The sequence below is a fragment of the Pararge aegeria genome, chromosome 8 (genome assembly GCF_905163445.1).
Source record: "Pararge aegeria chromosome 8, ilParAegt1.1, whole genome shotgun sequence".
Classification (NCBI taxonomy): domain Eukaryota; kingdom Metazoa; phylum Arthropoda; class Insecta; order Lepidoptera; family Nymphalidae; genus Pararge; species Pararge aegeria.
In genome coordinates this window covers 17,381,407-17,403,411 of record NC_053187.1, presented here as the reverse complement: position 1 = coordinate 17,403,411, position 22,005 = coordinate 17,381,407, and the positions used below count along the sequence as shown (strand labels likewise).

At 36.6% G+C, this 22,005-nt stretch overlaps 1 protein-coding gene across 3 annotated transcripts in view; it reads left to right on the top strand.

Moving 5' to 3' along the window:
• The window catches only part of LOC120625821, a 144,234-nt gene that overhangs the window by 20,091 nt on the left and 102,138 nt on the right, over window positions 1-22,005 (top strand). For all 3 annotated transcript variants that reach the window (XM_039893050.1, XM_039893051.1, XM_039893049.1), the window contains exon 2: window positions 4,038-4,331. In XM_039893050.1, coding sequence (XP_039748984.1) covers window positions 4,187-4,331 — 145 coding nt within the window. In that variant the 5' untranslated portion in view covers window positions 4,038-4,186. The remainder of the gene's footprint in view (window positions 1-4,037; window positions 4,332-22,005) is intronic.

The window sequence follows — 22,005 nt, the reverse complement described above, 5'->3', positions numbered from 1 at the left end:
AGTATATTTGTTATTTAAAAAATTCAAAAATTCAAAATTCATTTATTTCAAGTAGGCCAAATTAATAAGCACTTATGAAACGTCAAGTCTGTTTGTAGTGACTCTACCACCGGTTCGGAAGGCAGATTCCACTGAGATGAGCCGGCAAGAAACTCAGCAGATTGCTCTTTTTCAACATCATTTTAAAGTTTAACAATCTTTAGATTTTTTCTGTTTTGTGAGAGATGAGCGCAAAAAAATTCTAAAGATTGTTAAACTAAATTATTATAATTATTAAATTTATTATTCTTACTTATCAAAAGTTTAATTACCTGCTCACTTTATAAAATTACCGTAACTGTATATACGTATTGAACCCAAAAAACCATAGATTAAATAAAAAAATAAGCCTACTTAAATCACGGTTCCACTTATCGAAATCACGTAGCCATGTAACATTAAAGGCCGTTCAAAGTATTAACGAAGATTAGAAGAATTAATCAAAATTCGAGAGCCCGTAGGTACGTTGGCCCGGTCCGTCCATTACTGCTAAAAGGCCTTATCGACGATCTGTTTCACCGTTTTGATTTATTAAGGTTACCTTCAGTAAGGTGGCCACAATACCTCCACATGATAGGACATTGCAGACAAAAGTTAAAATAACCATAAAAGCTAAGTACAACTCATGCCCGGTCCAAAGACGTTTTCCTCTGTTCGAACTAAAACCCAAGATCTGGGGCCCAAGACTGCTATTGCAAAAAATACCTAAAATATTATTAATATTATATTATTATGTGCAACAAATACTCAATACTCCAAGAAGTGATAAGTCTTCTTTACATTACTTTAAATAATTCACTGTTGACGTATTGTCGTAGTATGTTTATTTATTACAGTGATAAAACTTACGGTAGTGAAACAAAGAGTAAGCACAAGTTGAATGGGCATTGAATTGTGTAGGAACTTTTTTTCATTGTAAACTTGTAAAATATTAATAAACAAAATAAAATAAAATTTTTATTATATTTAGTCTTTGATCGATCAGTGATATACAATTATTGTAATAGCAGACCTAGGCCCCGAAGGCATCGTATACCATCGGTATAGACAAGTGCTATTTTTACAGATGCATACATTAAATATAGTTAATTTTCGTAAAACTAATTGTTAATTTTGAAAAGACCTGAAAAAGACAATCGACGTTTCAATCTAAAAAAGGCAATTCTCAGGAGATCTAAATACACAATGATTACAAACATTATTTATTAGAGGACCGCCTCCTATTTTTAATTTAGTTCACAATAATTACAAAATACATTTCTGTAGAATAAATTATTTATATGAGTTATTTTATAAATAGTAGAATATTTCAATTTGAATGCGGTTAATCAAACTAGCCAAAACCACAATTACCTCTAATTGATCCCAAAATTCTATTCACATATTTTAAGTTAAAGATCACCATGACTAACTATTATTTGATGTAATGTAGTAGCGCTTTTGCTGAAATTATATATAATACCGATAGAAAAAGTGTTGATTGGGGGACTGACTTCGAACCCCGGCATGAAACCTTTTCGTAGTTATATGCGCTTTTAATTTAAAAACAATTAAAATATTGCTTACTTTAAGAGTGAAGTAAAGCATCGCGACAAAAGCAGCATACCTGAAATATCTCAAAGACATTTATAAAGGACAACCAGCAGTAGATACATTAAAACTTGTTTTTTTTTTTGGAATGAGTCACATAGTAAATGTTCAACTATTTATAGGTTATCACAGCATGCATTAAAATGTAAAAAAGTCATTCTTATAAATTATTTACAATTAATTATTAGTCAGTTAGTATAAACCTTTAAAATTATAAATATTTAAAGCTAAATTACAATAAAAATTTAACTTAATCAATTATTAGGAGACATGTGAAGTCTACCAATTTGCACTGGGCCAGCGTAGTGGACTACGGCCTAAACCCTTTTCAGTCTGAGAGGAGACCTTAGTTGATGACGGTGATGCTGTTATTAATAGTATAGATATTTAAGTTTTTTTATATTTGTTACTCTTTCAAGCGACAATAACTCAGCCGATTTGGTTTAATTTTGGAATGAAAATACCTTATACTCTAAATTAAAGCTACAAACTCGGAAAATCACAAGTTTCTGTAGGAATAACTGTTACTGAATTCCACATTGTCACAGGCAGATGCTAACTTCATAATTATTCTGCGTGATACTCGTAAAAAAGCATCAGTTTTTTGTTGGCTTTCCAACACTTTATCCAATACTTTTTGATAAATTTTACGTTGAAGTGATAATTGTATTTTCAATACTCTAAAATTCCCATCGATTACAAGTGGGCAAAAATTTTACGAGCTCGTCCGGGGAAATTCCCCCCTAATTTCTGACAAAACATGTACTGGCCTTCATTACTTTATTCTATTCTAGCTGTTGCCTGCGACTTCGTCTGCTTTTGATTTTGTTTTTTAATGTGGCGTTCAATTCAGTTGTACTTAGTTCTAAAAAAAATTAAAGTAGTCAGTAGCGCTAAGCCTTTAATGAGGGGTTTGCTGCTGTCTGCTGAGGAGTTTTGTCCTCTATCTCCAAGCACATTCAGATCTACACAAATTTAAGGCAAAATTAAACACACACACCTCTATATAGTACATAAATAATTATTTAAATCGGTTATAATTTGTCGGAGTTACGGTGTTAAATCGGCAAACACTTTCATCCCCTCTCCCAAAGGAACCAAGCTTAATGTCGGGATAAAAAGTATCCTATATTACTTGTAACACTTCCAAGAATACGTGTACAAAGTCTCATGAGGATCAGTTAAGTCGTTTTTGCGTGAAAGCGTAACAAACAAACTTACATTCACATTTATAATATTAGTAGGGATTGTTATTTATGTTTAGCATATAATATTCTATTCTATTCCAACATAATATCATCTTGCCTATTGAAGAAAAAAAATCTCTTTAACATATTAATTAATAACGTGGTCGCCCTAACAAATACTTATAAGTTAAGCGCAGTAACCTTTCATGTTGATTCAAGATATCGTTTGATATAAGCTTGTAAGCCACCTGCTTAGGTACTTTAACAACTCATATGTAAAAAAAAAATCTAAAAATCACTTATTTTGATTAAATCATGAAATACTTAAAATTATTTTTCATATTTCATCTTATTTAACTGATTTTTTTCTGTATAGATGCCGAATTTCTCTGCAGATGCCCCTCTTAAATTTAAGTTATTTTACATTAAAATGTATGGAATTGTATTGAGTATAAACGCACAAGAATATACCCCGAGCAACCATGTCGACTTGCCCGCCTTCGCTACTGTACCTGCCGTATAACTTCGGTAGTTCCGAAGATTAGAAAGTTTGAAATAATATTTCTAGCTTTATTATTATAATATAAGGAACATAACGAATAAATAAATATACTAAGACAATACATACATCGCTATCTAGCCTAAAAGTAAGGAAGCTTGTGTTAAGTAGGACTAAGATATGATGAATATTTTATAAATAGTATACATAAATACTTATAATATAAAGATAAACACCCAGCCAATGAAAAGCATTCATGTTCATTCAGTTCAAATATTTTCCAACTGTGGGAATCAAACCCACCCGTTTAGAAAACTACTTTGACTGCGTGCCCTATCACTGCTCGTTTTTGTCACACTCTCTTTACGTCACATCTATAAAACTCTCTATTTTCAAATAAACTTGAATAATGTTTAGTTTTCTTCTTTATATAATGCATATTTTTTTTAAATCATCTACATCATTACCATTATTAATCCATTACCAGCTGTTTACATGTCACGAGTCCCAATTTTTTGTATTGTTTCTTGTAATGTAGGTAATTCAAAAAGTGTAAGTTTATTCATACCTACTTACAGCTACTTATTTAAAGAAATAAGGTTGTTCAATTTGTGCTCATTTCAGTATCCACTTCCATTATTGCCATCTCTTTCCTGGCGCAGGAAATTTAATGAAATAAAGTCTCTCTAAATAACCTTCATACTTTTTTTTACCCATTTCAGTCACTATAAGTTACGCTAAACAAAAGTACTCATAAATAATTACAGCGCTAAAGAACTATGAACAAAACAAAAGTGAAGTTTAACTGAAAAAAGTGTAAAGCGGTGATAAGTGAAGTGAAGTACAGTGAAGTGTCAATGGTGATCACAAGATGGCACGGCATCGGCCGACCGCGCGCCACTTTCACAACCACCCTGAGCTGCAGAGAGGTGGAAGCTCAGGTCTGATGCTCAGGTGGATCTTCTTTGTGTGGCTGGCTAGCTGCGGACCTCTGGGGAACACTGTGAAACAGGATGGTAAGTGTTCTTTTTTCTATTAAACTTAAATGTTTTATATTAGCTGTTTCCACGTTTTTGTTTATCGGGATATAAAGTATCCTACCTATATGTTGACCCAGAATAGCAACTACCACTACACCAAATGTTATTTAAATCCGTTCAATCGTTTTCACGTGATGCCCGGACATACAGATAGACAGACAGACTGTCTGAAAATCTGTTTTAGACTCAGTATCGGTTATAAAGCATCCCCCGGTCAAAATTTTCAAAATATATTAAACGTACACAAATCTTCCAGTTACAGATTTATTATAAATAAGTATTGATATATCTACTATAATCTATTTGACTAAGTTTCATACAGATCCGTTCTGCCTTCCTGGCGTGGCTTACCATCCGACATTTATTACTATAAAAAAGTAATACATACATTGTTGTCTGTTAAATTCATAAGCATTCTCTGTCGCAGTATACCTAGTCACATAATTATATTCCTGTTGCTATAAGTTACGGTATATCAACAAACAAACACTATCACAACTCAACAACCTATTTTTAATTATAACTATGTAGATATTAGCTAAATACGGACGATTGATTCTCGTTATTTAAATTAATCGTTTATTACATACGTGATATCCGATAGCTTAACCCCCCTGGCAGGTGGCACTCTAACAACTCTATTAAGACGTCATAAAATGCTGAGTTCACACCGTATTATTATTTTTATCGTTATCGCTTGTACGTCATAATTAGATACTCAATAAAATATCTGTTTCGAAACGGGTTAAGTAACCCCATATACTATTACATGCTACCTTTAAAAAAATCAGATTTTCAAAATTATTAGTTTAAAGTAATTTTTGATTTGTTATTGAATAGTTGCTTGCGTTATTCTTTCCGTTATGCATAGAAAAATAACAAACAAACAGATCGACAAGCACATATTATCAGTTATAAAATTAATTTTGTAATTTACTTTGTATTTAGTAAACATTTATTTAAATTCAAATACTTAACTGCTTGTGACAGATGAGGCTTTCATTCAGAAATTGAATTAAGTAAGCAACAAATACAGTTCCTATATCACACAACGGATTTTAAAATAACATCCCACAAACCAATTCTAAACTCACATGACGGGTTGAAAAGTAGTTTACACAATTCTAAAATGGGTTCGTTTTTAAAATTAGTTCGCATGATCTCAGTTGTAAAATTACACAGTGGGTTTTAAAAAATAATTTTCACAATTCAGTTCTACGATCAAATTTGGGGTTTAATATAAGTTTACACAAATTCAATTATATAAACACGTAATGGTCTGTACAATAAGTTTTCAAAAATTAAACTGTAAAACCACACTGTGGTTCTTAGAATTAAATACCAAAAAAAATTTGTGATTAGGATATCATACGGGTTTAAATGAATAATTCCAATAACATGACGGGTTTTATCAAAGTATCGAATTGGGTAGATTTGTTCTGTGTGTGCGGCAGCATAAAGTTAAAATATAACATTAATTGCTGTCAGAGGGTTCTGGCGAAACAAAAGGGGCTGTTTTTTCGGAACTATTGTCTAAATCCGCCCTACGTCCCGGTCGTCACGGTGGGCGACTCAGCCTTTGATGGAAAAATGTTGCTTGCAGTTTATTTCTTATTACGTAACGGCAACAGTACCTGAATAGCTCAAGGGTTGAGTGGACTGAAATTCTAATGACGTAATGACAAGTGTGGATACACCTTTGTGATACAATTCCATGCTCATTATATATAATCCACATCGCTGGGAAGGACAAAAAATATATGGTCCCGGCTTTCAACCATCCTATGGGATCCATCTAACATAAGGACAAACATACTAACACTAACTTAACAATTTATTAAAAATCACTATATTCATTCTTATAGCTTATCATAATATATATTAGTTTATTACTTTTATATTTATTTTATCTTTATATTTCTTGTGTGCGTGTGTATGTTACTGAACTCCTCCTAAACCGCGGGACCGATTTGAATGAATTTTTTTGTATGCGTTTGGGTGGCACCCTGGATCGTTTAGATTCACAAATCAGCCCAACAGATGGCGCTGGGGTCCGCTAGTATATATATCTATATATATTTTTTTTTATTTGTGTATATTCTGTTTATGTATTCGTATGTAGTTATTTTAATGTAGGTTTATAATAATTTTACACCACCTATTTGATCTCGCTCTTGTTGTCCTAATCCTAAAGTTGCCTGGCAGAGATCGCTTCTAAGCGATAAGGCCGAATTTTGTATTCTACTCCAGTCTTTGTGTTTCTCTGTATCCGTCCTTTACCCGTATTTTCCTAACTGTGTAGTGGTGTACAAATAAAGAGTTTAAATAAGTAAATAAATAAACCTATAACCAAGAACTAACACAAGTAGTTTGTGAGGATTAAAACTTTTTTTGTTAATTTAGATGGAATAAATAGAGCTTTATTATTATTGTATTAAGAGGTACGACAAATTTGATGAATAGGTATTTAAACTACTTTTGCCGTCGCGCTGAGCCTGTCTTTCCCCGTAAAGTGCGATAAGGACATGTAGTTCACACCGATATCAACTATGATAAATTGATGTTTTCTCATCCAAAGCTGAGTAGATTTAATTATTTTGGGCATGAAATTTTTAATAAAGATTACGTCTAGGTTCCTCTTTCTTTCTTTTATGTTATTTTTTTTACATATTTCTCTTTGACTCCTCTTAACATGGCGGTAAAAAATGTGTATTGTTGGTCACTTTGGAGGGTCTAAAGTGTTCAGCTTCATGTCTGGACTTTAATTATAAGAAAAAAAAAAGATTGCTCTATAGGCATTTCACAGTGTGGAAATAGGGGAATACCTTTGCATGGAGAATCATGTCTATACTTTCCTCTACATTATCGTGGTCTCTGCTTTATGGCTCAGTGGTGAACAGTGTGGTCCTACAAGTGGTCGATGCCTGGTGGTGGACCAGAGAAAATTTTGAAAGTATGAAATCCAAATTGCACCTTCGGGGATCGAACTCGAGACCTCCCACATCTAAGACCAAAGCGTCCACCGCTTGAGAACACGTCAGAAACGGAGGGCATGTCAAGGAGCATATTAAGATGTACCTACTCCCAAAAGAGAAGCCATAGTCTTAAGGAATAGATAATCACAGCCTTTTAGTTTAATCAATATAATTATTATCCAAAAGAAACTATCGAAATAATAATAAATGACGTATCAAGAAAATGCTAAGAGAAAACGTAACTATTTTTTTTACTTGCAGTAAACTCAACACTTCTCAACTTTACAGACGTCTAGCTCCTAACTAACTCGTAAACTGTGTTTGAGTATCCACTGAGGCACCTTTATGAGATCTGCCCGAGAATAATAAACGATACATTGATGGTACTGCTACGAGTATATTATACCAATTTCATTTTTTAAATTCTTCAAATTCAAATTTTATATATTATGTATATTTATTTAAATTATCTATGTTTTTGTATATATACATTTTGGTATTTATGTGTATATATAATATCAATACTCTTGGCACTATCCCGTTCTCATGCTGTAAGTCCGGTCTACAAAGGTAGCCTGTGAGAGATTGCTTGCAGCAATAAGGCTGCCTCTGCATGTCTTCATTGTTAACTATATACTCCTTACTTGTTTCCTTGTTTCTTTTCCAGTATTTTATACGTGTAAGTGTTTCTTCTTCTTCAAAAATGTTTTATTCATGAAGGCCTTATCACGGGCTTACGAAGCGTTCATACATATAATATGTTACCATTAATGTTTTTTTAGGTTGGTAATATCTATTTTCGTTAACTTAAAACTAAAGCTAGGAGGTTTCAAAATGCAGCGACCCTGCTTTCTGAGTCCTAGGCCGGTTCGATTCCCGCTACTGGAAAATGTTTGTGTGACGAGCATGAATGTTTTTCAGTGTCTGGGTGTTTGTATGTATATTCTAAGTATTTATGTATATTATTTATAAAAATTTTCATCAGTCATCTTAGCACCCATATAGCATAACACAAGCTACGGTTACCTTGGGGCTAGATGGCGATGTGTGTATTGTCGTAGTCAGTAGCGTGCACATGTGCACATGTGCACGCTACTGACCAGGGTTTCTGACCAGGGTATGCATAAATCAGGTACATGGCATAAAATTGTTTTCCCCTCGTGCACTTCATACATGCTTTTGTGCATGTATGAAGTGCACGCCACTGGACGTAGTATATTTATTTATTTATTCTACTTCAAAATTTCTTTACTCATGTAAGCCTATCACAAATCACAGGCACTTATAAAGCGTTCATACATACGAGTACATGTTTACAATGATAAAAAAAATATTATATGATGATAAAAAAAGCATGACGGCAGTAGGACGAGCTTTGTCGCAAAATACTCTACTAACATAATATTCTCACAGATAATCCACGAGTATCTAGCGGTTAACTAAAACACAGAGAACCAACCAATAGTTCGTCTTTGACAGTCTACACAAAGGCGTGTGGTTAAACTTCATCTGAAGCTATCCGAACTGAGAGCATTGCCGAAATCAACACCTCTCCTTTGACGATCTTGTCTTGTCGAGATGATATCGAGTTTAATACAACCGGTTAAGGTGGTAACACACTGTTCACATATGCATAAAAGCCTTGCATACCGACAAATATTTTTTGGTAATTAATTCGATTTAGTCAAGTATTCCAATTTATTTTATTTTATACTAGCTGTTGCCCGCGACTTCGTCTGCGTTCGATTTTGTTTTTCATGTTGCATAAAATTTAGTTGCAGTTCTAAGAAAATTAAGTATTCAGTATCGCTAAGCCTTTAATGAGGGGTTTGCTGCTGTCCACTGAAAAGTTCTGTTCTCTATCTTCAACCACAGTTTGAGCAAAATTAAACGCATATTATAACCTCTATAGTACAACAATAATTGTTTAAATCGGTTATAATTTGTCGGAGTTATGGTGTAAAATCGTCAAACACTCATCCCCTCTCCCAAAGGAACCGAGCTTAATATCGGGATAAAAAGTATCCTATATTACTTCTAAATCTTTCAAGAATATGTGTACAAAGTTTCATGAGGATCGGTTTAGTAGTTTTTGCGTGAAAGCGTAACAAACAAACTTACATTGACATTTATAATATTAGTAGGGATAAAGTAGGTATATGTAGATACTTGTAGCTTTCTTTTATGTGCTTCTTAATTTTTTTTTTTTTTTTTTTTTTATATTTATAGACGAGCGCTTGACTGCAATCACACCTGATGGTAAGCGATGATGCAGCCTAAGGTGGAGCGCGCTTGCCTAGAAGATGCCTATTCACTCTTGATTTGAAGGTACTAATGTTGTAAGAACTGGGGAAAATGGAAGCTGGAAGAGCATTCCAGATCCTAGCGGTGCGAATTAGAAACGAAGATGCGAAGCGCTTCGTACGCGTCCGCGGTATATCGACCACGTAGGGATGCAGATCCTTCCGGTGCCTCGCGGTTCGATGGTAAAAAGGCGAGGGGGGAACTAGATCAAATAGTTCTTGAGCACACTCTCCATTATTTCGTTCATTCATGTATTATAAGAAGCGGTGATAGCCCAGTGGGTAGGATTTCGACTTTACTTTCGGGGGGCCGAGTTTGGATCCCAGCACGCACCTCTAACTCTAAGTTTATATGCGTTTTAAGCAATTAAAATATCACTTGCTTCGACGGTGAAGTAAACATCGTGAGGAAATCTGCATGCCTGAGAGTTTTACTTAATGTTGTCAAAGGTGTGTGGAGTCCACCGATCCGCACTGATCAGCATATTAATACTTTTTACACGCTTTGTATTAGCTTCACGTGTATGTTTGTATGTTCGGAACTCCCTTGGACTTGATTTTAACCCTCTTCATACGGACTGATTTCATTCAAACTTTGTAGATATATCGAGGACCAATAACAATACACTAATTTGATAAGATCATTCAAATTTTCTATGTGAAAAATATGATTTTTGTTAATTTGTATGATTTTCATCTATAATCGATTAGGCAGGAATGATGTTAATTTAAATCTATTTTGTAAAAAATCTAAACTAACAGGTAGAAATTAGTTTGATTTTTTATACCAAGCGTGTTTTTTTTTAGCTTTTTTGAACTATTAATTTACCATCCAAACATGAAGCACGGCAAGCGTTTCAGTAACATTTCAGAACGTTTTTGTTTTTTTCAGAGCAATAGTTCTTTTTTCAAATCAATTTGCTATTATTTAGCGTGTATAAATTACAGGATCGTTCCATTTTTAAATTTGGGGCACCTCAAAACTTGTTGAGTAGTCAAACAAAAAGTTTTGAGGTGCTCGAAATTTGAATCGAACTACGTTATTGAGGTACAAACTTTGGCGGGTCATCCAATTGTATTATTAATTTCCCATACATGTAATAGTTAAATATTTAACATAATTTCCGCGCCAGTACCATAGTAACGAGCAGCTGACACTTAACACGCTTTACTTTTCATTATAAAACATGAGCGGGAATCCGTATTAAGCTGCAAGTCCGAAAAGGCTATAAATAGGTTACCCAGGTCGCTCAATTAAAATTAACGGTGGGGAAAAATCAAGTTGGAGACCGTTGATACACCTCTGAAATTAGAGATATAAAGTCGCGGATGAATAAAGATACTTGTAGCTTTCTTTTATGTGTTTGTATTATTTTAATGATTTCGTTCATTCATTTATTATAAGAAGCGGTGATAGCCCAGTGGGCAGGCCTTTGACACTTGATTTGTTTGGACTTGATTGATTTGGACTTTGACTTTCGGGGGGCTGAGTTTGAATCCCATCAAGCACCTTTAACTCTAAGTTATACGCTTTTTAAACAATTAAAATATTTCTATATTTTAGAAGGCCTCTACAATGTTCTCAAAAGCTTGTGGAGTCTACCAATCCGCACTGGGCTAGCGTGGTGGACTACGGCCTTAACCCCTTCTCATTGCCCCCAATGGCGACCCGTGCCCAAAATGGGCCGCTAATGGGATAATATGATGATGATGATCGCTGCATAGCGATTTCTTTCAGGCAACCGAAGGCGCTTTTGTACAACTTTTATAGATCTTTATTCTTTTATAGATAACTAGCTGTTGCCCGCGACTTCGTCTGCGTCTGATTTTGTTTTGGATGTGGCATTAAATTTTAGAGTTGTAGTTTATAATTTAAAGTTGAGTAGTTCTAAAAATAATTAAAGTATTCGGTATCGCTGAGCCTTAAATGTGGGGTTTGCTGCTTTCCGCTAAGGAGTTTTGTTCCTCTATCTCCAACCACATTCATTAGATCTACACAAAGTTTGGGTAAAATTAAACACATATTATAACCTCTATAGTACAAAAATAATTATTTAAATCGGTTATAATTTGTAGGAGTTATGGTGTAAAATCGTCAAGAACTTTCATCCCCTCTCCCAAAAGAACCGAGCTTAATGTCGGGATAAAAAGTATCCTATATTACTTCTAACACTTCCAAGAATATGTGTACAAAGTTTCATGAGAGTCGGTTAAGTAGTTTTTGCGTGAAAGCGTAACAAACAAACTTACATTCACATTTATAATATTAGTAGGGATATTATAGAGCTTCAAATTTTAACTCTCATTGTTAACGTCTAATACTTGGACTGCGTATCTTAGTTAAGATATCCACAGTCAAACCATTTAAAGATATTAACGCCGATAATTTCTTAGGTAAACTGTTCGGTATTTCTTTGAAACTTTTCTAAAGCGATTACTGATTTGCTTCTTCTTATTCTGGCTTGATTAAAAAAAAGTGACAAAAAAACATGACTGACTTTGCGATTCAAAGATAATCACAACCTTTCCCCTTTAAACCGAAAGGTGGCGGTTAGGAAGCTTGACATGAGACATGCGGTCGGTCGTAATGAAATGCCTAAACCCTGTTCTAAAACGATACGGCTAAGTTTGTTGTGGGCTCTTCTTAGACCAGGGCGCGTTTGGATCCCTCGTAGCTTTAGTTTTAAGTTGGTACGAAGTTCACCATCAACAATACAATTATGTAAACATATATGTATGAACGCTTCATGAGTGCCTGTGATAGGCCTACATGAATAAAGAAATTTTGAATTTGAATTTGAATTTACCGGGGCCGAGTTCGAATCCCAGCACACCTCCAATCTTTCTAAGTTAGGTGCGTTTTAATTAATCAAAATATCACTTACTTTGACGTGTAGGAAAACGTGAGGAATCCTGCATGCCTACGAGTTCTACATAATGTTCTCAAAAATACAATCTAGGGTTATTCAAGGGGCGGATAAACAAATTCCTTAAAAGCCGGCAACGCATCCGTGGCTTCTTTGGTGCTGCAGATGAATGATGATGGGCGGTGGTGATCGCTTAACATACTTTGGCCGCTATTAATATTTAAAAAAAAAGGTGAGTGGAGGCCACCAGAGCCAGCGTGGCGGATGGCTTTAACCCCTTACATTGTGGTAGGAAAACTGGCCATGTAGAGGGCCGATAATGGGTTGACATAATGATAACAATGAGATTCCTGAGCCCTGTGGTGCCGTTACCACAGTGATCCGAATACAGCTGTTACCATCCCTCTTCTTCACAGAGGACTCGTAAGAAGCGATTAAGGGAATATAACGAAGAACGCAACAGCATTCTCTGTACTACCACTACCATATACTGCGATCTCCTGGCTACCGAGGTGGTGATTATAGACAAAATCTTAAGCTTGTACTGATTCTCCGAGCATTGCTCTCTCCATCGCCCGCTGATTAACTCTTAGATGACTCAGACTTTAGCAAAGCAATTTTCATAGTCTATTTATAAGCAAACAACAAGTTTATATTATAATGAAGTTATTTAACCATTATAACATACTGCAACTCCCAGGACCGCAAATCTTATAAATTCCAAGTTTATCTGAACCACTTTATACTTAAACTTGAGGCATATAAGCGACGCATACGTTCCCTGAAGACCCATACATCGATATTAACTGCTAACTTCGCGGCAAGGTCTTTATCATCGAGACACGTCAAGCCAAAGTAATGTGACTCTTATGACACTTGTCATAAAGTATATTATGCAATTGGGTGTTATAAAATACCATTTACGAGGAATACAATGGGCTAAGTAAATATAGAGTGGAGTACCCTAGGTCCCATTCCCGGTCGTGACTAGATAATTTGGGAATTTATAACTTCTGAATTGGATCAGGTCTGGTATTTTTAAAATCGGAGTTAGCCGATTACCAAGCTATTGGTAAAGCAAAAATCACAAACACGCAAACGCTTACAACACGTGTGTGGTCGGGTGAAAAAAGGAAGTTACTTACCGCACTTTGCTCTGACCATCAAAAAAGTCACACGTAGCTTAAAAATGATGTAAATAAGTATGGCGGTCAGCGCTTTGATGATATCCGAACTACGCCGGACGGAAGCGAATTACTAGTATGGAAGGGGCATAACGCTTTTTCATTACGTGGTGATTAACTACCGCATGCCCATTCAAGAAACTTCGCTCTATAAATTAAATAAATCTTATAAATTCCAAGTTTATCTGAACCACTTTATACTTAAACTTGAGGCATATAAGCGACGCATACGTTCCCTGAAGACCCATACATCGATATTAACTGCTAACTTCGCGGCAAGGTCTTTATCATCGAGACACGTCAAGCCAAAGTAATGTGACTCTTATGACACTTGTCATAAAGTATATTATGCAATTGGGTGTTATAAAATACCATTTACGAGGAATACAATGGGCTAAGTAAATATAGAGTGGAGTACCCTAGGTCCCATTCCCGGTCGTGACTAGATAATTTGGGAATTTATAACTTCTGAATTGGATCAGGTCTGGTATTTTTAAAATCGGAGTTAGCCGATTACCAAGCTATTGGTAAAGCAAAAATCACAAACACGCAAACGCTTACAACACGTGTGTGGTCGGGTGAAAAAAGGAAGTTACTTACCGTACTTTGCTCTGACCATCAAAAAAGTCACACGTAGCTTAAAAATGATGTAAATAAGTATGGCGGCCAGCGCTTTGATGATATCCGAACTACGCCGGACGGAAGCGAATTACTAGTATGGAAGGGGCATAACGCTTTTTCATTACGTGGTGATTAACTACCGCATGCCCATTCAAGAAACTTCGCTCTATAAATCAAATAACTCGACTGCTGAACCCTATACGAATTTTCACAATCGATTCTCAAAATGCTGCCATACAGCCGCCATTTTAACTTTGCGGAAATCCATGATATATTACGAAAATTAAGTTTAATTTTCTTTACTCCGCGAAAAGCAGGAGAATATACACCACACCAAAAAGATCTTCGGCAATGTACATTTCGCTCCGAAATCGGAGCATTATTCTTTGACAGCCGAATGGCACAATGGGTAGCAACCCTGCTTTCTGACTCCAAGGCCATGGTTTCGATCCCAACAACTGGAAAATGTTTGTGTGATGAATATGAATGTTTTTCAGTGTTCTTATCTGTATATTATTAGTTTATGTATACTATATTCATAAAAATATTCAACAGCTACGAGTACCTTAGTACCCATAACACAAGCTTCGCCGACTTTGGGGCTAGATGGCGATGTGTGTATTGTCGTAGTATATTTATTTATTTATTTCATCATTGTTAAGAACAAATATTCATTTCTTTAAATAACAATACTTACTGTGTATATATTAACCACGACGCACCATTGTACAATGCGGGTTTACAATACCTGCCGAATCTCCGAAGTAGCCGACGCCCAATTTTAGCATTATTCATTGTAAAGACCTGCCGAATCTTCGAAGTGGCCGACAAGTATTCATTGTAAAGCCAACATCTCCGTAGGGGTATAGCAAGTTAAGCTTAATTTTCATAAGATAATATTAATACTTACACTACAAGACTGTGTAAAAGTACCAAAGTATATAGCAACTATATTACCACGTAGGTGTACTAAAGCGTCCCTTGATAACTCCACCCCCACAAAAACTTTGCACCTGACATTCCTAATTGATAAACAGGCTCGTTAATCACCGAAGTTCTAGCCAACGTTATTTGATATCTGTATTATCTTCCTCTTAGCGGTGATAGCTTAGTGGTAATAGCTTCGGTTTCGCTTTCGGGGGGCCGAGTTCGAACCCCAGCACGCCTCTAACTTTTCTGTTATGCGGTTGAAGCAATTAAAATAACTTGCTTCAACGGTGAAGGAAAACATCGTGGTGTAACCTGCATGCCTGGAAATTCTCCATAATGTTCTCAAAGGTGTGTGAAGTCCACCACTCTACACTGGGCAAGCGTGGTGGACTACGGCCTAAACCCTTCTCATTGTGGGAGGAGACCCGTGATGAATGAATGAATAAATACACTTCTATTGTACACCACAGAGAAAAATTACAGATATAGAAATACAACAGAACAATAAGGTAGAACGTACAATTTGGCGGCCTAATCGCTAAATAGCGATCTCTTCCAGGCAACCAAAGGCGTACAAGAAAATGCTATACGAAATTAGTAGGTGGTACAACAAACATTAGTGAATTATTAGGATTTTAAACTAAATTAACACGTGATCCCATTACCAGCCCAATACAGGGGCGATATGATGATGATGATGATGATTATCTTCATCTATACATTTATTTGAAGCCCAACCCGACACCCGTTGACCCGACACCCATTGACCCGACTCCCATTGACCCGACACCCATTGACCCGACACCCATTGACCCGACTCCCATTGACACGACACCCATTGACCCGACTCCCATTGACCCGACACCCATTGACCCGACACCCATTGAGCCGACACCCATTGACCCGACACCAATTGACCAGACTCCCATTGGCCCGACTCCCATTGACCCGACTCCCATTGACCCGACTCCCATTGACCCGACTCCCATTGACCCGACACCCATTGACCCGACACCCATTGACCCGACACCCATTGACCCGACACCCATTGACCCGACACCCATTGACCCGACACCCATTGACCCGACACCCATTGACCCGACACCCATTAACCCGACTCCCATTGACCCGACACCCATTGAATCGACACTCATGGACTGGTGGTTTATTAACACCCACAATTAAAGTGTAACTCGCTGCTAATCTCTCTCTCTCTTATAGTGTACAGCAAAATTAAAAACTTGGATAAAATCATAAAATTAAGGGTTATTTTTACTATTTTAATGCGGAACGCTTAAAATAGCTTAATAAGTGATTTTAGTAAACACTTTTGTGGGTGTTTATAGTCGTGTCGGGTCGAGTGGTGCATGGTCGGATTCTACAGTTCGTTTGGTGTCGGGTTGGCCTTCCAGTAAATGTTTAACGTTATAAAGTAAATTTAAAGGCTGATTATAATAATCGTAATAAGCTATTCCACATGACGATAATATGGTGAAAGCTGAAAAGGAAAAAGTGTCTAAATACCCTAGACCTTGCTCACTAGATTACCACCATGTGGAGTGTTGAGTCGACCGTTATTGTTCCGATTCAGTCAATGGTCTTCTCGCGAAAAGCTTCGACCAACATCTTAAGAAGCTTTCGCTTGGTTGTTGGATCAAGGGTCGGATACAGAAAGCAGTAGTCCTTGAAACGGCGCGTATTGTGAGGAGGTTCCTCACTTTGGAGCCCTGACCGCCGGTTTCTTGGGCATTCAAAAGCCCTGCAAGTGGAGGACGTTTTTTTTTTATATTTTTTAATAGTGTTTTTCTTTTAAAAATAAAATAAAATCAAGAAATGATAGAAATATAATAGTAATAATAGATCTTGGGATAATGGCAAGAAAAAGAAGAGAACTGAGCAGATGAATAAAGAAAGTATTTTGCTGCAATTATAACTGCCAGATCCATATTAGTTTTCAGGTTATTTTTTAAATCAGTCGTACGTAAAAGGTAGACTGCATATTTCCAACAAATATAAAAGTCAATATAAAAAAACTTCGTCTAGAAACCGCCGTCTACGTGGGTCGCCGAGTCAAGGCGGGAGCGTGTTAACTTAATTTAGTAAAGTTTGCGTTTGAGGCGACGCGGATCCGGCGGTTTCAACTTCGCGTATGTTTGCTCTATGTGATTTTAATACGAGAATTTAATTATGCTCTATTTTTTTTTACTGTTTAAAGTTAGTCTCAAATGCATATAGTAATATTATCATGTTCGCTAGATGATAAATATACGAAATTCAAAATTTAAAACATACTTTTGAAACGTCTTGTCTGTTTTTTGTGTTGTTCAGGTCCTATAGAGAAGTAGGCGGAGTTAACATTATTAAGTTCAAGAATCATATACTACCTATCGTCTGACTGCTTTGAAGCAGGTTATCTTTTTGTATGTTTTTGTGGTCGGAGTCCACCACGCTGGCCAATGGTGGTTAGGTAGACCTTTAAGAAAATTATGGAAAACTCGCAGGCATGAATGAACATTCATATATTGGTCAAACAGAAAAAATATTTATATATTTTTTTTATAATTGGTGGCTGTTATCAGCCACCAATTATTATATAGGGCGAGTTAGATAGAAGCTACAATTTGGCGGCCTTATCAGTAAATAGCAACGCTTGTTTTTTTCTTCATGATATTTTTCTTCACCATTAATAAAAAAAAAGTTTAATTACTAAGTGTGAAAATCATTTAAGACTATTTTTAACGACCGATTGGCGCAGTGGGCAGCGACCTTGCTTTCTGACTACAAGCCGTGAGTTCGATTCCCACAACAGTATTCAATATTCTTACATAAGTATTTATGTAAGAATATTCATCAATCATCTTAGTATTCATGACACAAACTACGCTTACTTTGGGGCTAGGTTGCGATGTGGGTAATGTCGTAGTTTATTTGTTTATTTTATTGCCGTTATTTTCTAGCAACTCGTAGAGGTTCACAGCTTCCTTGGATCTTACCTAGTAGATATTTGTAGGAATAGTTATTTCTCACGAAGCATTGTGTTCAAGATATTGCAGCTTTCTCACAAACAAAGGATGGAGGGAATCTAAAATGCATTATTCCTTTGGAGGTTATAAGACACTCGTGCTGCATCGGGGACTTTGCGCTAGACAGCAATGCGGGGTCGCTGGGGGATGACAGCGGCGTGGTAACTGACAGACGCTGTATAACTTACCGGTGTGCACTCTGCATTATTTTACAGTAAATAAGCGAGTTATTACCGACAAAAAACAATTTTTACAGAAGCAGGTTTATTTGGGGCTTGCTATCTCTTGCTCTGATCGTCTTTGGTTGCTTGGTAGACCTCGCTATGTTGCGATAAGACTCCCAAATTGTACCTTCCTTTTTTTATATTTGCATTTTTTTCTGTGTTGTGTACAATACATTAACAGTAAAAACTCATCAACCCGGGGCAATTACAATTTTAAGTTACAAAATGGCCGCCACAATTCCCACAACGCCTTTGAGAACATTATGGAGAACTCTCTGGTATGAAGTTTTGCTCACGATGTTTCCCTTCACCGTTAAAGCAAGTGATATTTAATTGGTCAAATTAAAAACGCACATAACTCCAAAAAGTTAAAGGTGCGTGCCGGGACTCGAAGCCTTAAACACTAGGTTATCACCGCTTCAAAACAGAAAACAAAACAGCTGAATTTCAACTGAATCGCATGCCAGTAAATGGTTGAAAATTTCATGACTCTTAAACCAGAAATACACATTGAAAACGAGGCGAGTTAAATAAATAAGAGCTTTTAAAAAGTGCATCTCTTTGATGTGTCAGAAACATACTAGGTTTCTGTGCGGTACAGTGTACTTAACTGGAATAGCTGTATACATTTTAAGAAATAAAAGAAGTTCTTTATTTGTACCAACATTGCACAGAAGTGAAGTAACAGTAACGTAGTAATACTTGTTGTATTGGCATTCCAGTTAATAAACTGCAAGTCTTCATTAACAAGTGTCTGTGTAACATCATTGGTATCTTTTTAACTGAAACAATTTCCAATTCTGATCTCTGAACCCTTGCCAAAGAAAACCGTATCCTTGACCAAACGCGGTGTAGAAAATAGACAGTCCGTTGTCCAATAAGAAGCATTTCAATGGCAAACGAAAGCCTAGAAGGCCAAAGGCAACATGGAAGCGGTCTTTGGAAGCTGAAAAGAAGGCTTCCAATTAATTTATTAGACCACATCTGGATGAAACAAAGTAGTTTCGCCTTAAGCACCCACAGGTGTTAAAGGACTTCAAGAAGATTGGCTTTCTAGGTAATTGTAACGGCGCAACAGGTAAGTCACCTATTTTTTTTAAATATAGGTACTTGATACACCAATTTCAGCTCCATTTTCCATTTCCCACCAGATTTTCCTTTGTTAGAGGCTCTCCGTTTTCGCCAGCTTCATTCCTCGTCTCTTCAAACTCCATGCACTGAAATATCGCAAGCGTGTCCTCCTTACTTTTATTTATTGAATTATTATCAAGTGGCGTAAGTACTTATCTCTTTCTAACAGAGAGTTACAAAATTGTTCCGTTTGCCGTGAAGACCCTTGGGCTGTGCAAAAAAAACTTGCGGGACATTTTACCGCGGTTGATTGGCTCGTCTGGTCACATAGGTGGCTCATTTTTTGCGCGAAGAATCAGCCTGGCTGATTCACGAAATAATCAGCCAGTATCACCACTACTAGCATGAACTTTACAGTAATTAGCTTAGTTATAAGTTTTATTCTAACGTTATAAATAAAGTTTTTTTATGTTATTATTCTTTTGGTTAAAGAAAAACGTTAGTAAAAGCTACACTAACATCTCGAAATTTTAAGAGGAAATGTCACAAGACTCAAGCTTTACTCTATTATAAGTATAGTTATTTCTATGAAGCAAAATGCCAACACACCAGCGAGCGTCGCGATTAAAATCTCCCTACTGGCGTCATGCCAATACAAATAGACGCGAAAAAAACGGAAAAGTGCTTATTTTGGCTTCACAAGTATGTTTGACGAGTCACCCCTAAGTGGAAAATAATATTTATTAGTCTAGGAGTCCGCCACGTCATCATTACGTCGTATAAAATATAAATATTACTATATCTCTGCCCCGAACTACGACCTCGCGGTATAACAAAATATCAGAAGAAGGGTTCCGTACCTATATTTATTACTACTATATGTTTTTTTTATTTTATTATAACATGGGCAGGAGACAATTATCTCCCCGGAGAAGAGAACTAAATTTCTCTTCTCTCACAGTCTTATCATTTCTCAGAGCACCAGTGGAAATAATATCCAAATAATATATAGTAATAAACGGAGGTAACTTCTCCTATTCCCTGTTCCCGTTCTTTAGCAGGTGGATACATTAATCCCCTGTCATGGGATATAATCGGGGGATATAACTTTTGTCTCCTGCCTTTGCTAGCCCTGTGGTTTAGCCCTTGACTGCAATATCTACTGGTGACAGTGATGATGCAGTCTGAGATGGTAGCGGGCTAACTCGTTAGGGAGTAAGGTAGTCATACCCCTAATTGGTTTCCACGCGACATCGCACCGGAACACTAACACGCTTAGCTGCACGTCTTTGTTCGTAGGGTGGTAACTAGCCACAGTCAAAGCCTCCCACCAGACCAGACAAGGAAAAATTTAAAAAAATCCCGAATTGCCCCTGTCGAGAATCGAACCCGGGACCTCCTACTTAAATTCATAGCGCTCACCGTTGCGCCAGGGAGGTCGCCAAAATGTTACTCAGTGCCTGAAGATTAAATCTTTGAACAGCGCGTGTTGCAAGTGATAATTTACGGATGTGAAACGCGGTTGCTGACTATGGGCCTCATGAGAAGGCTCAGAGTCCAGCGGGCGGTGGAGAGAAGTACGCTAGGAGTATCTTTAAATAACGTGCTAAAATTTGAAATGAGGAGATCCGTAGAGGAACTAGAGTTACCGCCGTAGCTCAACGAGTCGCGAAGTGGCAATGGGCGGGGCACATAGTCCGGAGAACCTATGGTCGTTGGGGTCCCAAGTGCTGGAATGGCAACCCCGCAGCGTTGGTCGGCTCCAAACGAGTTACTGTAAGCACAAGGTAAACAAGCTACCGTATTTGGAACTTCCTACAAAAGACCTATGTCCAGCAAAGGACGTCAATCGGTTAAATAAATAAATAAATAAAGATACTACAACAATACATACATCGCCATCTAGCCCCAAGGTAAGCGTGGCTTGTGTTATGGTCACTAAGATGACTGTTGAATAATTTTATGAATAATATACAAAAATACTTATAATATGCAGATAAACACTTAGACACTGAAAAACATTCATGTTCATCACACAAACATCTTCTAGTTGTGGGAATCCAAACCACGGCCATGGACTCAGAAAGCCGTCGAAAGTCGTGTTAAAGTGATAATGACTATAATTTTGATACTTTTAACGCTCGTAGCTTTAGGTTTAAGTTCGCGAACGATGTTATCACCATCCCCTTACAATTATGTAAACATATATGTTTGAACGCATCATAAGTGCCTGTGATAAGCCTCCATGAATAAAATATTAAATTTGAATTTGCTATTAAAATCGGGGAACCAACACTATTATTGTTAATACTTCATTTACGATTTTATTTATCCTCGTACATCGACTGCCCACTTAATGTATTTCGATCTAGAGTAACTCAAGGCAGTAACTCATTCTTTTTATACCAGGCATCCAGATGATGAGGGTGGAATTTATTTCTACGGCGTGAGG